This window comes from Acipenser ruthenus, chromosome 11, assembly GCF_902713425.1.
Source record: "Acipenser ruthenus chromosome 11, fAciRut3.2 maternal haplotype, whole genome shotgun sequence".
Lineage (NCBI taxonomy): Eukaryota > Metazoa > Chordata > Actinopteri > Acipenseriformes > Acipenseridae > Acipenser > Acipenser ruthenus.
The window spans coordinates 44,212,859-44,228,719 of record NC_081199.1 but is presented as its reverse complement, the minus strand read 5'-3'; the positions used below and the strand labels follow the sequence as shown (position 1 = coordinate 44,228,719).

Sequence of the window (15,861 nt, the reverse complement as noted above, 5' to 3'; positions counted from 1 at the left end):
GTCCCAGTCCAAGCAAGACTGCACTCGCAGAGAGAGAACCAGCAACAGGAGGGGCTGTAATTAAAGAGCTTGCCAAGGGGAGGGGCTGTAATTTGTGCATCTGCTCGACTCCACAGGAGCGCCTCCTGCTCTCTGTTCTGCCCCGCCATGTTGCCATGGAGATGAAAGCTGATATCAATGCCAAACAGGAGGATATGATGTTTCATAAGATTTACATCCAGAAGCATGACAACGTGAGGTAAGCAGTATAGATAGTGTAACACTTCAAAGAGATCTCTGACTGTGTGTGTTTATTTAGTGGTTCGGTGGTTAATGCACAGTACAGTGTGAGGAGTGCAAGTGGCATGATCATGTTGCTTTTCACAGTTTTACTTTGTACACTGCTTTTTATTTGAACTGCGATATAACATCATTTAAACCGTTTAAATGTCCACAAAATAAATGTATTTAAGTAATACACTTTGCCAAACTGTATCCCTGACATTGTGAGATTCAGCAGTCCCTGGGCTGGATTTAGGGGCACATTTTCTCATTTTTCTGCAACTCTGCTTGCATTGCGAATGTTTTGCTAAAATCGCAAGTGAGTGAAACCTAAGAGTTGTGGAGAAACTGCAATTATCGCAGCGCTGTGGAAATGAATACATTGACATGAATGAACACAGTAAATCATCCGCAACTCTCTCAATGCATAGAAACCCATCGCAACTTTTTGCAAAATGAAGACACATTATTTGGGCTTGGCACAGCCCCAGCACCTTCAGCTATGAAAGTTAAAAATGGCATTTAACAGCATGATTTTCAAAAGGGGCAAAATAAGAACTAGGTCGCAAAATTATTTTCAAAGCCTGATTAATGTAAGCAAGTCACTTGATTTATATTTGTAAAGCGTCAACAAGTGAATACACAACACATGTCATCTAAACCATTTGAAAGACATATACTTAGTGACCCAAATCGGGTTTTAGAAATCACTTTGCAACTGTTTTGCCACTTTGGAAAATCATGCTGTAAATGTTTGGATCTCAGATGCGTATTCTTACAATTCTCAACACGGTTTTATTCATTCTGCAGGTACTTGCACGCGCTAAACAGAAACAGTCCACTGCCAGGGATATTAAATTACTTACTAGAACATAAGAACATAAGAAAGTTTACAAACGAGAGGAGGCCATTCAGCCCATCTTGCTCGTTTGGTTGTTAGTAGCTTATTGATCCCAGAATCTCATCAAGCAGCTTCTTGAAGGATCCCAGGGTGTCGGCTTCAACATTACTGGGGAGTTGGTTCCAGACTCTCACAATTATCTGTGCCTCCTAGTTTCTGTTCTGAATGCCCCTTTATCTAATCTCCATTTGTGACCCCTGGTCCTTGTTTCTTTTTTCAGGTTGAAAAAGTCCCCTGGGTCGACATTGTATTTGCTTACGATTGTAAGTCGCCCTGGATAAGGCCGTCTGCTAAGAAATAAATAATAATAATAATAATAATAATAATAATAATAATAATAATAATAATAATATACCTTTTAGAACCCTACGTGACACTGGCTGCAAAAGAACGACTGCGACTCTATTGTCGTTTTTTATAAACATATAAAGGAAATATGCTTACTTGTTGATTTGAAAAACGTATTGAACGATAAAGAAAATTCTTACACTACTTGTTTTGACTGAATGTACACAACAAGCTTCAATATGAAAGTGGAACATTAATTTCAATAAACAACAAGTTTTTAATGAAAACAAATATTGTAGCCTACTTCACTAAAGTGAAAACTGGCTTCTGTTATTTTTAAATACCACTGCTTCTGATTATACACTGTTTAATAACAGGAACCGCATTTTATTTAGGTTAGTGTTGAACTTAAACGCGTTCATGCTGTACCCCTACCCCTACGCAGGAACATCACCTGCTAACTTCCCCTATTCAAACAATACATAAAAACAATAAGAACAGTCTGGTTCTCTCTTTCCCTTTTTCAATGAATAGAATTTAATTAACAGAGAATAAAAACAAACCAATATCTAGCCTACAGAAATGTATTTATTTATTTATGTATGTATTTATTTATTGGAATCTCCACAAACTGCGGGTTCTGTTGCATTCACAGCGCTGATAACGTTAGATATAGCTAGATATTACTACAACGCAGACCATGGGTGAAAGTAATGTTTGTGTAGGGTGCATGTATCGTGTGTGTGTGTGTGTGTGTGTGTGTGTTCTTTTCAATCAATGTTGGCCTTCTGGAGTCATATATGAATGCATTTCCACTTTTTATTTCATTTCAAACCGTTTAAATACCTAACCATAATAAAATCTAGAATAATAGTGAATAGGCTATACACAGAGCAAAAAAAGTGGACGGGCAAAATACATAGTTGCCCCCCCACCACCACCACCAAAGAGAATGTTTGACTGAATCAGCCTGCGTTCTGATCCAGGGAACCTGGGGTCTGCCTGTCTCTCATACAAATAGTGTGAATGTCTGACTGAATCAGCCTGCGTTCTGATCCAGGGAACCTGGGGTCTGCCTGTCTCTCATGCAAATAGTGTGAATGTTTGACTGAATGAGCCTGCGTTCTGATTTAGGGAACCTGTGGTCTGCCTGTCTCTCATACAAATAGTGTGAATGTTTGACTGAATCAGCCTGCGTTCTGATCCAGGGAACCTGGGGTCTGCCTGTCTCTCATACAAATAGTGTGAATGTTTGACTGAATCAGCCTGCTTTCTGATCCAAGGAACCTGGGGTCTGCCTGTCTCTCATACATTAGAATGCATTAGAAGGCTCGTGGTGAAGGCTGCCTGCTGACTCGCTTGAGGGGATGGGTTACAAAAATGAAAGCAGAAAAAACATTGAACTTGGCTTGATGTAATATATTATTGTAACACGTAAAAACGTAGACCCGACACAAACTTGAGGTTTTAGTGCTTTTTACGCGCACTTTTTATAATATAAACACCTAGCTCTACTCGAGCAATAACTAAACATACAGGAACACACTAACTATTAACAGGACAGCTAAGCTGTTTACCCGTTAACAAACAAACACACTGTAGCACAGTAACACGCAGTACCTTCACACTGTAGCACAGTAACACGCAGTACCTTCACACTGTAGCACAGTAACACGCAGTACCTTCACACTGTAGCGCAGTAACACGCAGTACCTTCACACTGTAGCACAGTAACACGCAGTACCTTCACACTGTAGCACGGTAACACGCAGTACCTTCACACTGTAGCACAGTAACACGCAGTACCTTCACACTGTAGCGCAGTAACACACAGTACCTTCACACTGTAGCGTGGTAACGCAGTAACTTCACACTGTAGCGTGGTAACGCAGTACCTTCACACTGTAGCACAGTAACACGCAGTACCTTCACACTGTAGCGCGGCAACACGCAGTACCTTTACACTGTAGCGCGGTAACACGCAGTACCTTCACACTGTAGCGCGGCAACACACAGTACCTTTCAATTGACTGCTCGGCAGCAGAGCACACCTTCCTGCTTCCTTCAACTCAGCAGTGCAGAACAGACTGGCTGTCTCCCTTTTAAACTCTGCACCTGACTTTAACTTACGATAACTGCTAGGTGCAGGTAATCATTTAACAATTAACAATAAAATGAAACAATTAACACACACATTTGCACGTGTGTTTGGCAGGGAGGATTTTAACCCCCTTCCAGCCTCCCCCTCAGCCCAGTATTGCATGGTTCGAGGTGCTGTTCTGTATGGGGCTGCGATGTCTTCAGTAAAATTTGTATAAACAGTGTGTTTGTACTGAAGCAGGGAAAGACAGGAAAGGAAGATCCCTGTTATAAAGAGCACATTATTATTATTATTATTATTATTATTATTATTATTATTATTATTATTATTATTATTATTATTTATCCAAGGCGACTTACAGGTGTTACAGGGCAATACAAGGTTACAATGCAAGCTTAATATACAATACAGTATAGTTTACAGTAAGTGCAATAATACCACTAAAATACAGTATGAAGAAGGATGCAGCAAGTTAAGATTACAGCAAGTTATATCAACAATGACATAAGAGCAATGGTGCAAGCATAGTGCATCAGCTGAGGATCCAGCAACGTGGTGCTGAGGTCAGGGAAGTCCAGTGCAGAGCACGAGGGGCAGGTCAAGAGAGCAGTCTAAGCAGGGGTGTCTTGAGGAGACGGAGGAAGGCACTTTGCTCAGTCTTGCTCAGAGACAGTCCCAAAGGTTCATGATTCTCCATTCTTCAGGCTAAATGTCCATGAGCGATGATTAAGAACACCCATCATGGGGTAATAAACAGATTCAATGTGTAATATTACTCAGATTCAGTGGGTAATGTTACTCAGAGTCAGTGTGTAATATTACGCAGATTCAATGTGTAATATTACTCAGATTCAATGTGTAATATTACTCAGATTCAATGTGTAATATTACTCAGATTCAATGGGTAATATTACTCAGATTCAGTGTGTAATATTACTCAGATTCAATGGGTAATATTACGCAGATTCAATGGGTAATATTACTCAGATTCAATGGGTAATATTACTCAGATTCAGTGTGTAATATTACTCAGATTCAATGGGTAATATTACGCAGATTCAATGGGTAATATTACTCAGATTCAATGTGTAATATTACTCAGATTCAATGTGTAATATTACTCAGATTCAATGGGTAATATTACTCCGATTCAATGGGTAATATTACTCAGATTCAGTGTGTAATATTACTCAGATTCAATGGGTAATATTACTCAGATTCAATGTGTAATATTACTCAGATTCAATGGGTAATATTACTCAGATTCAATGGGTAATATTACTCAGATTCAGTGGGTAATATTACGCAGATTCAATGGGTAATATTACTCAGATTCAGTGTGTAATGTTACGCAGATTCAATGTGTAATGTTACTCAGATTCAGTGTGTAATATTACTCAGATTCAGTGTGTAATATTACTCAGATTCAATGGGTAATGTTACTCAGATTCAGTGTGTAATATTACTCAGATTCAATGGGTAATGTTACTCAGATTCAGTGTGTAATATTACGCAGATTCAATGGGTAATATTACTCAGATTCAGTGTGTAATGTTACGCAGATTCAATGTGTAATATTACTCAGATTTAAATGGTAGGAAGTATTCATGTATGTGTGAAAATGGCAGCAGTAGCAGAAAGAATCCAACACTCTAGTTCTCATGATCCACCCCTAGTAGTGCAGGAGACTGTTCAGAGACGCACGCACACACACACACACACACACACACACACACACATACACACACACTGAGACGCACACACTGAGACGCACACACACACACAGAGGCATGATAGTAGTGCAGGAGACTGTTCAGAGACACACACACACACACACTGAGACGCACACACACACACAGAGGCATGATAGTAGTGCAGGAGACTGTTCAGGTATAAAGAGCTCTTCATTAGATAGTCCAATTGACTCCTACTGTAGATTCGTCTAGAGTTAAAGATTAGAAACTGCAGCTTAGATCAGCCCAGGTCTGCCCTTCCCAAGTCTGTTCTCCCTGATTTTGCTGTTTCTTAAGCAGTAGACTGCCAGAAGCAAGCACTGTCAGATGAGAGAACAAGCACCCCATTCTCCTATTCTACTCTGTTTCACACCTGGTTTGGTTTCTATATGTACATGTAATACGTAACATTGTGATGTTTTGATTGCTTATTCTCCCTGCCAGGACTATGGAGGTGATCTGAATTCCCCCATTTCTCATTTCACCCCCCACCCCCCTCCTCACATAAACCTGCTCAGCTAATGTAGGATGCACCTGTCTAGGGTGAATCATGTGCTGGTCTGGTATAGTGATGATGTTATATAAGATCTCCCAATAGGAGCTGCAAGGGGCAGTGTGCACAGACTTGTCACTCAGAGGAGCTGCAAAGGGCAGTGTGCACAGACTTGTCACTCAGAGGGGTGCAAGGGGCAGCGTGTACAGACTTGTCACTCAGAGGGGTGCAAGGGGCAGCGTGTACAGACTTGTCACTCAAAGGAGCTGCAAGGGGCAGCGTGTACAGACTTGTCACTCAAAGGAGCTGCAAGGGGCAGCGTGTACAGACTTGTCACTCAGAGGGGTGCAAGGGGCAGCGTGTACAGACTTGTCACTCAGAGGGGTGCAAGGGGCAGCGTGTACAGACTTGTCACTCAGGGCTTGGTAAATAATGTAGCAGCAGCATGGGAAACTATGTGCTCCCTGAACATATCGTTTTAAAAATGCGCACATGGACTGCAAGGAGAGAGTGAGCTCAAACTGTGTAGAGCTGAGAAGTGGGACTGGGATGAACTGTAGGCTCCACCTTGCAGCTTCACTAGAGGTCCCCCTATTAATCAGAATACTCTGAGGTTTATTCCATGCTGACAGCAGGCTTGCTCTCTGTGTTCCACTGTACAGGCTTCTCTGTGAATAGGAGTAGTAACTGATCACATATTTAAATAAAGAAATGCAATAGATAAATAGAGTTAATGGCACCAGGCTGAACCTTCCTGTTGGAAATGCAAAGATCTCCATTGCCAGGACTGTGGCTTCAGAAAGTCTCTCACTGTGGGCTTCAGAGGGGGCTTGCTTGACACCACGCTCTAAACTGAAAAGGCGCTGTGATGTATAATTGATAGAGAGCTATTTCCAGTCAGCCTGCAGAGGCCTGCAGTGTTTAGAGAGAGAGAGGGCTTTGTGTGCATCTGAAGCAGCTTCAGAAGAGAGAGAATATTGAAGAGGTAACTGGAGTGATGCAGAGTCTTTACCCTAAAGCTATAGCTTTATTGTTAATGACTGTCTTTAGGTTATTGTTTGTAGATAAAAGCCTGTGTTTGTGCATCCGTCTGTCTGTTGCCAGGAATCGATTCTCAGCGACTGTACATTATAACTTGAGAGAGACTTAAGATCAGCCCATAGCAGTCCTACACCTTTAGACAACATGACTGGTGTTATGTATGCTATTTTGAGAAGGCCTGAACAAGGTACTTTTTATCTGGAGTCCCTTTTTGCTTTTATCAAAAGAGAAGCCAATATGAACGGTAACCTGAGTCAGGAGAGCCTGCAGGTCTGAAATACACCCTATCGACGAATAACGAGCAGGTCGAAGATATGGAGGAATGGAATGAATAGTTTTGATTTCAAGCAAATATTGGTTAAAGAATCTGTGTATTTCTTGAAGCTTTATTGGTGTTGTGTGTGTGTGTACTGTACAGTACTGCAGTGTCTTCCTCCCATTGCCACCAGGTGCAGAGCACAGTGACATGACTGCAAAACGGAGTGATCTCCACTACTTTAGTTTATTACTGCGGTTCAGATTGTTACCTTTCAAAGCGTTTTAAAGCATGATGAAAGTTGTAATACTTTGAAGAAACCAGACAGTAACTTCTTTGTGAATAGGCTGTTTTGTAGCTTGCAGTGCTGAAAACAGTCACATTGTTCTCCTTATCCCTCCAGAGCCGCCCCACAGCCCATTTGCACTCCCCAGACAAAGCTCAAATGGTTTAGATGAAGTCATCTGTTAAGATGTTATCGGCTAGCTGGCTTGCTTTTACTGGCCTCATGACAGTAGGATTGAAGCACAGCAGCTAGATGGGGAATGTGTGTGCTGTCTGTGTCTCACGCCATGCATCATTACATTGTTGCTGTTCATGCAAACACTGGCATGTGAGTGTTGAGTCTTACGCAGCTGAGCATGTGCCTCAGCTGAGTTATAAGGACTGTACTGCACACAAATCTTCAAAAGGTCAGCAAACAATGTGGAAGCTTCGGATGCAATAATGTGCTTTGTTTTCAGAGCTGTTGTACCTCATAACAGATTGGCTGGTTGAAAACTCATCCTCCCAAGGCTCTGATACAGATTCAGAAGGTGTGGAAACTCCTGCTCTCTCGCACAGGGGCATGTTGACTTATCTGCTAGCTCTTGCGTGGCTGTTACCATAGTTATTTTGCTGTTGTTGCCAAGGTGATAAGATTGGGGCCTCCATAACTTTAACCCCCCGCAGCTGGTTTCGCAGGACCTGAATAGCGCTTTTCTTGAATTACTTTACCAATAAGCACTAATATTGGATGACCTAATTGAGTGCTGATTGAAGATGCTGATGATGATGTGCTCTCTGCACACCACTAATGTTGTGTTGCTGGCTGTGGAAACACAGCTGCCCACACACATGGAAAAAAGAAAGTCTGGAGTTTCTTCAAGTTTGTGTCTTTGTCTCTCTGTTTCTGTGAAAGGAATGTTTTTGTTGTTGGAGACATAAAGCTTGTATTAGCAGTGTACCCTTGTGCTGTCCCAGTGATGGACGTGTACCTGGAACGTAAAGACTAGCTGTTCTGTCCCAGTGATGGACGTGTACCTGGAACGTAAAGACTAGCTGTGCTGTCCCAGTGATGGATGTGTACCTGGAACGTAAAGACTAGCTGTGCTGTCCCAGTGATGGACGTGTACCTGGAACGTAAAGACTAGCTGTGCTGTCCCAGTGATGGACGTGTACCTGGAACGTAAAGACTAGCTGTGCTGTCCCAGTGATGGACGTGTACCTGGAACGTAAAGACTAGCTGTGCTGTCCCAGTGATGGACGTGTACCTGGAACGTAAAGACTAGCTGTGCTGTCCCAGTGGTGGACGTGTACCTGGAACGTAAAGACTAGCTGTGCTGTCCCAGTGGTGGACGTGTACCTGGAATGTAAAGACTAGCTGTGCTGTCCCAGTGGTGGACGTGTACCTGGAACGTAAAGACTAGCTGTGCTGTCCCAGTGATGGACGTGTACCTGGAACGTAAAGACTAGCTGTGCTGTCCCAGTGGTGGATGTGTACCTGGAACGTAAAGACTAGCTGTGCTGTCCCAGTGGTGGACGTGTACCTGGAACGTAAAGACTAGCTGTGCTGTCCCAGTGATGATGTGTACCTGGAACGTAAAGACTAGCTGTGCTGTCCCAGTGATGGACGTGTACCTGGAACGTAAAGACTAGCTGTGCTGTCCCAGTGATGGATGTGTACCTGGAACATAAAGACTAGCTGTGCTGTCCCAGTGATGGATGTGTACCTGGAACGTAAAGACTAGCTGTGCTGTCCCAGTGATGGACGTGTACCTGGAACATAAAGACTAGCTGTGCTGTCCCAGTGATGGACGTGTACCTGGAACATAAAGACTAGCTGTGCTGTCCCAGTGATGGACGTGTACCTGGAACGTAAAGACTAGCTGTGCTGTTTTTGTTCAGGTTAGAAAGGAGAGCACTTCATGTACAGTATTCTTTAAAAGAGCCAGGATTCTTGATGAACAAGGGCACAGCATTGGACATCATGTCCCAATAACATAGATCACAGTGTCCCAATAACATAGATCCATTGTTTTGAGCTGTCTTTGACACAGTGTCCCAACAACGTAGATCCATTGTTTTGAGTTGTCTTTGACACTGTGTCCCAATAATGTAGATCTATTGTCTTGAGCTGTCTTTGACACAGTGTCTTAGTAACATAGATCCATTGTTTCTTACTGAAGATTTGAAGATGTTTCTTTTCAGGTGAAAAAACAGACTTAACCATTTCCATTAGCTTGAATCTCACAACTTTAACAAGGTCACGATGGTCTTGTAATTGAATAAATTATATTTTAAAAAGCTTCTTACTCAACTCGGTCAGATAAAGCAGTGCTAGATTGGAGGGAGGGGGAGGAAAAGGTGATTGAGCTCAGCAAAGCAGTTTGTGAGATTGGACAGTGTTGCTTGCAGTCTTGTGTGGCACACTGTAGACTCACTGGCCCGTACTCGGAGCATGAGCACAGCGGTGTGCACATTGTATTGTGATGGTGATGCTTGTTAGAGACCTCCTGGGAACGGCACCACCAGGCTGCAGTATTGCTTGATCTTGGCCTCGTAGGGAAGAGACCCTTCAGAGCCACTAACACCATGGATAAAAACAGATCGCTGTTCTTTAAAATGACATTGAAAGAGAGCGTTCTGCAATCTGGAGCGTTCCTTTACAATGTAACATTTTATTTTTCTTAATTCATTTTCACTTGCTTGGGATGAAAGTACATTTTTAGAGATAATGGGCCACATTTTCAAAGCGTTTCCTCTGGTCTTTAATGACCTTCTATTTTTTTTGAAGGGTGAAAATTCAACAGTAATGTAGTGTACAGAACTGAGAAACAAACAGACTGATTAGGAGCCTTAAATTTCAGTACAGATGCTTGATTAGGAGCCTTCAATTACATTACTTAGATGCTTGATTAGGAGCCTTCAATTACATTACTTAAGTGCATGATACTGTTTTTGTATTGTGATTAGATGGGGGAAAACTGAGGCTAATCAGAATTGTGTTGCTCCTCCAATCACTAGACTAGTGAGGCAAATCATACAGCATTTTACTTTGAAATCTGGAATTGAACAAAAAAAAGAATTAACAGTGCTTCCTTTCGTCTCCTGCCTCTCTTAACCTTTGCTGTGCCATGTGCTTCACTCTGCACATAAAGGGTTACCATGACTACCCTGCTGTATCAGCCAATTGCTATTTCTCCATCAGTTGTTGTTTACAAGTAACACATCACCATAAATAAATAATACCAAACGAATGATTACACCCATTAACAAAGGGAAAGGGTCAGATCAGAGTAGCACTGACACTAATAACTTACGACACTAATAATTCATGACACTGATAATTGATGATTCTTTTTGTTCACTTTGGATGTGCTCAGTTTTGATGGTGGACAGACATTCCTATTTGTTCCCAGTTAATTGTCTTATGGACCCGACAGAGGCTTTTAATGAACTTGACGAAAAGGGGCACATGACCTGACAGCATGCAGACAGTGTAGGGAGCAGGCAATGATAATGGAAACTTGGGACAAATGGACCCTTCTTTATGAGCATGCCTATCCAGGGCATGACATCAAGGCTGGGGGTAACTGCAGCAACCAATGAAAAGCAGCTGGGCAGCTCAAAGCAGGGCTGGCCTATTCTACAGCACTGTTACTATAGGGATTATTGGATCTTACTCTCCATAACCCTAACCTGTCAAATACTGAGCTCAACTCAAACAGTGAAGCAATAATGGGTGCCTCCTTCTGCCTCAAATAAAGCAATAGGCTAGGAAATACCTACCAACATTCAATCAATCAATCAATCAATCAATCAAGCAACCAATCAATCAATCTTTATTTTATAAAGCACCTTTCATAGTGCACCACCATCACAAAGCGCTTTACAAGATGCAGTAACAAGAAAATCCATAATACTTTAAATACCGAGAAATGCATAATACATGATATACAGTAAAAAAAAACAATGCATAATACACTAAATACAGTGGAAAGTGCATAATACATGATAGTAGCATAATAGATGAAATCTTAGCAACAACACAGCAGCTAATAGCAAATATTAGACTTAGAAAGCATTTAAAGCTGGGAGAGAGTTCCAAAGAGTCAGAGCCATGAAGCGAAACGAGCTTTCTCCAGGTGTGGTGCACCTTTGCTTGAGGATAACAAGCATGTCAGTGTCGGAGGACCTCAGCTTGTCGGAGGGACATAGCGGGTCAGCAGGTTGAGGAGGTACTCGGGACCTGTGTGATGAAGGGCATTGTAGGTGAGCAGGAGAGTTTTGAAAATAATCCTGAACTTTACAGGTAGCCAGTGCAGCTGGGCAAGACGGGGGTGATGTGATCACGTTTTTTACATTTGGTAAGGATCCTGGCAGCGGCATTCTGAAGTAACTGCTGTCGGTTTATGGTGCGTGCCGGGAGACCACCATGTAGGGAGTTGCAGTAGTCGAGTCGAGATGAGAGAATTGCATGACAAAGTATCTCCACATCCGGGAAGGAAAGGTATGGATGGACTTTGGAAATGTTTCGATGATGGTAGAAGGAAGATTTGACCATGGAGGAGATGTGGGCATCAAAGGAGAGGTTGCTGTCAAGAAGTACACCAAGGCTTCGTACTGTGGTGGAAGGCAGCAACAGACAGTTTCCGATGTTCAGGGCAGCTATATTGAGATTTTTAAGTTGAGTTTTAGATCCTACTAGAAGGAGTTCAGATTTGCAAGTGTTCATCTGAAGAAAATTGGCAGACATCCAGGCCTCGATGTCTTGAATGCAAGCCGAGACCATGGCAAAGGGGCTCGACTTTTGAAGTAGAGCTGGGTGTCGTCAGCATAGGAGTGAAACATGAGGCTGTGTGGGCAAATGAGGTGTCCCAAGGGAAGCATGTAGATATTGAAGAGAAGGGGCCCAAGAACAGATCCTTGGGGGACACCACAAGTGACTGGGTTTTGCAACACCACTGCATCCAGCATAGAAAACAGACTGCATGCGTCCGGATAGATAAGAGGACATCCAGGAGATTCCAGCATACTTCTGAAGGCGGTCAAGAAGAATGCCATGATCTGTGTTGTCAAAATGGACTGTTAGGTCAAGGAGGACAAACACAGAGGGAGCACCAGCATTAGCATTGAGCAGGAGATCATTCACAATCCGGAGCAGAGCAGTTTCAGTAATGTGATGCGGCCGGAAGCCAGACTGTGGAGATTCAAGCAGATTGTTTTCCGTGAGATGTTTCAGCAGCTGACTGGCTGCAGCCCTTTCGAGAGTTTTGGAGAGAAAAGGGAGAGTGGAGATGGGACAGAAATTAGGTAAGTCAGCCGGGTTGAGGGAGGGTTTTTTGAGTACCGGCGTAACTCGGGCAAGCTGAAGGGAAGCAGGAACCGAGCCAGAGTCCAGGGACAGGTTGAGAGTGTGCGGAATGGAGGGAACAAGATCAGAAGCACAGAGACAGACAAGGTTAGTCGGCCAGGGGTCCAGGGGGCACGTGGCAGTAGTTGATTTCAACAGTAAGCCGGAAACGTCTGCAATGGAGAGAGGAGAGAAGGAGGAGAGGGCAGGAGGGGCAACCGGAGGAGCATCAAGGTGGTCAAGTAGTAGACTGGGTTTGTGGCGGGAGAGCATAGAATAGATGTTGATGATTTTGTTCTGAAAGAAAGAGGAGAAATCATGACAAGTAAGAGAGGAGGATGGACGGGAGTTGGATCTGTCGGTGGCTGGATGTAGGATTTGGTCAGTGGTCTTAGAGAACTTTAGGTTTACCGTGTCCTATAGTTGATTTCAGAGAAGTATTTCACCCTGGCAGCAGCGAGCGCACACATGTAGCTCGCGAGATGGTCGGTCCAGATCTCTCTGTGAACCGTTAGTCCAGACGACCTCCACTTGCACTCAAGCTTGCGACATTGCAGACTTAAGCAGTCAAAGTTCGAGGGTGTCCCAGGGGCAGTTTCGATCTTTCTTGACTGTTTTGGTTGTAAGCGGGGCAACAGTGTCGATGATACGAGTAAGAGTGGCATTGTAGAGGGCCACCACATCGTCAACTGAAGATGGGAGAGTACCAGTTAGAGGGGATGCAGAGACAAAGGGAAGGCTGTTAAAGAGAATAGGGAAGGCTGTTAAAATGTCTGTTTCTGTGAGTCCTGCAAAGTGTAGTTTGGGCATGCTTTTGTTCTGCACACCATAAGACTCTTGAGAATATATACATATATGACCTCTTTACTCGTACATCACTTGCCTGTTTTATTGGTTTATTCATTTATAATACAAATATCAGCATCACTAAGCTTTTTGTCAATGGTGGTTGAGATCTGCAGTCAGGGAAAACAATACTTTTTGCTGCCCAATGTATGAGCAGCAGAGCGGATAGTTCCAAGTGGCTCTGTATCCACACCGTGCATAATGGACTGAAATGAAAGGGGCTTTGTGAATTTTTAGACAGAGCCTTCCAACACCTGGTGAATACATTTACATTCATTCAGTAGGTTGCTTTCATATGTGTGGTGTGTAGATTGTGCATCCATACAGTGGAGTGTCAATATTCAAATAAAAACCTTTCTTTCTTCACAGTCATTGCTGTGCAAATCAATGCTTCATGATAAAATACAATTGTGTGTTGAAAAGTGGTTTGATTGAATAATGTCTTTATTTCCAGCATCCTCTTTGCTGACATCGAAGGCTTCACCAGCCTGGCTTCACAATGCACAGCGCAGGAGCTGGTCATGACTCTCAACGAGCTGTTTGCAAGGTTCGACAAGCTGGCAGCGGTGAGTGTCTGCAGTGCACAGCTTCATTGTGAAGGGGTGTGTGTGTGTGTGTGTGTCAGTGTGTGTGGGGGGGTGTAAATCTGTTTGTTTAAAGTGCATCTGGTCTTACTCTCCAAGTAAAACCCATTAGGGGATGTTAGATTTCTTTTAACACACATTTAAATTTTGATATTTGGAATGAGTTTAACCAATCAGAAAAACCATTACATTCGGCACAGCCTCATCAGGATCCTGATAATCGGGATTGCTGCTTAAATGGGATACAACCCTGAGAGGCGGTTAATCCCAGTGCTGTTTATATTGTTTAATTGGGACGTCCCTTCATTTAATTGGGATACAGTGTTTTCCAATGATGAACAGAGATTGCTTTTCAGAGCAGTACAGTGAGTACGTGATTACGCTGTGACTAAAGAACATAAGAAAGTTTTACAAACAAGAGGAGGCCATTCGGCCGATCTTGCTCGTTTGGTTGTTAGTAGCTTATTGATCCCAGAATCTCATCAAGCAGCTTCTTGAAGGATCCCAGGGTGTCAGCTTCAACAACATTACTGGGGAGTTGGTTCCAGACCCTCACAATTCTCTGTGTAAAAAAGTGCCTCCTATTTTCTGTTCTGAATGCCCCTTTATCTAATCTCCATTTGTGACCCCTGGTCCTTGTTTCTTTTTTCACGTCACAAAAGTCCCCTGGGTCGACATTGTCTCTACCTTTTAGGATTTTGAATGCTTGAATCAGATCGCCGCGTAGTCTTCTTTGTTCAAGACTGAATAGATTCAATTTTTTTAGCTTGTCTGCATACGACATGCCTTTTAAACCCCGGATAATTCTGGTTGCTCTTCTTTGCACTCTTTCTAGAGCAGCAATATCCTTTTTGTAACGAGGTGACCAGAACTGAACACAATATTCTAGATGAGGTCTTACTAATGCATTGTAAAGTTTTAACATTACTTCCCTTGATTTACATTCGACACTTTCCACAATATATCCAAGCTTCTTGTTGGCCTTTTTTATAGCTTCCCCACATTGTATCAGTATCTCCAATATGGTATTTATAATGCATATTTTTATTTGCCTGCGTGCAGTACCTTACACTTTTCTCTATAAAATTTCATTTGCCATGTGTCTGCCCAGTTCTGAATGCTCTCTAGATCATTTTGAATGACCTTTGCTGCTGCAACAGTGTTTGGCACTCCTCCTATTTTTGTGTCGTCTGCAAATTTAACAAGTTTGCTTACTATACCAGAATCTAAATCATTAATGTAGATTAGGAATAGCAGAGGACCTAATACTGATCCCTGTGGTACACCACTGGTTACCTCGCTCCATTTTGAGGTTTCTTCTCTAATCAGTACTTTCTGTTTTCTACATGTTAACCACTCCCTAATCCATGTGCATGCATTCCCTTGAATCCCTACTGCGTTCAGTTTGAGAATTCATCTTTTATGCAGGACTTTGTCAAAAGCTTTCTGGAAATCTAAATAAACCATGTCATATGCTTTGCAATTATCCATTGCTGATGTTGCATCCTCAAAAAAATCAAGCAGGTTAGTTAGAGACAATCTCCCTTTCCTAAAACCAAGCTGACTGTCTCCCAGGATACTGTTACCATATAGGTAATTTTTCATTTTCAATCTTATTATAGTTTACATATAATAGGTTGACGTAATTGTGTCAACCAGTGGTTTTTGCCTTGCCTGTCATCATGGCTGAGAAGCGAAAACAAGTTGATTTGCCTCTGGCTCAGAAGTTTGAACTGTTGAAGG

The 15,861-nt window shown here is 42.6% G+C and overlaps 1 protein-coding gene across 2 annotated transcripts in view; it reads left to right on the top strand.

Annotated features, from left to right (window-relative positions):
- The window catches only part of LOC117426957 (adenylate cyclase type 5), a 68,059-nt gene that overhangs the window by 23,920 nt on the left and 28,278 nt on the right, over nucleotides 1-15,861 (top strand). For both annotated transcript variants that reach the window (XM_059034128.1, XM_059034127.1), the window contains exons 3-4: nucleotides 117-238; nucleotides 13,989-14,100. In XM_059034128.1, coding sequence (XP_058890111.1) covers nucleotides 117-238; nucleotides 13,989-14,100 — 234 coding nt within the window. The remainder of the gene's footprint in view (nucleotides 1-116; nucleotides 239-13,988; nucleotides 14,101-15,861) is intronic.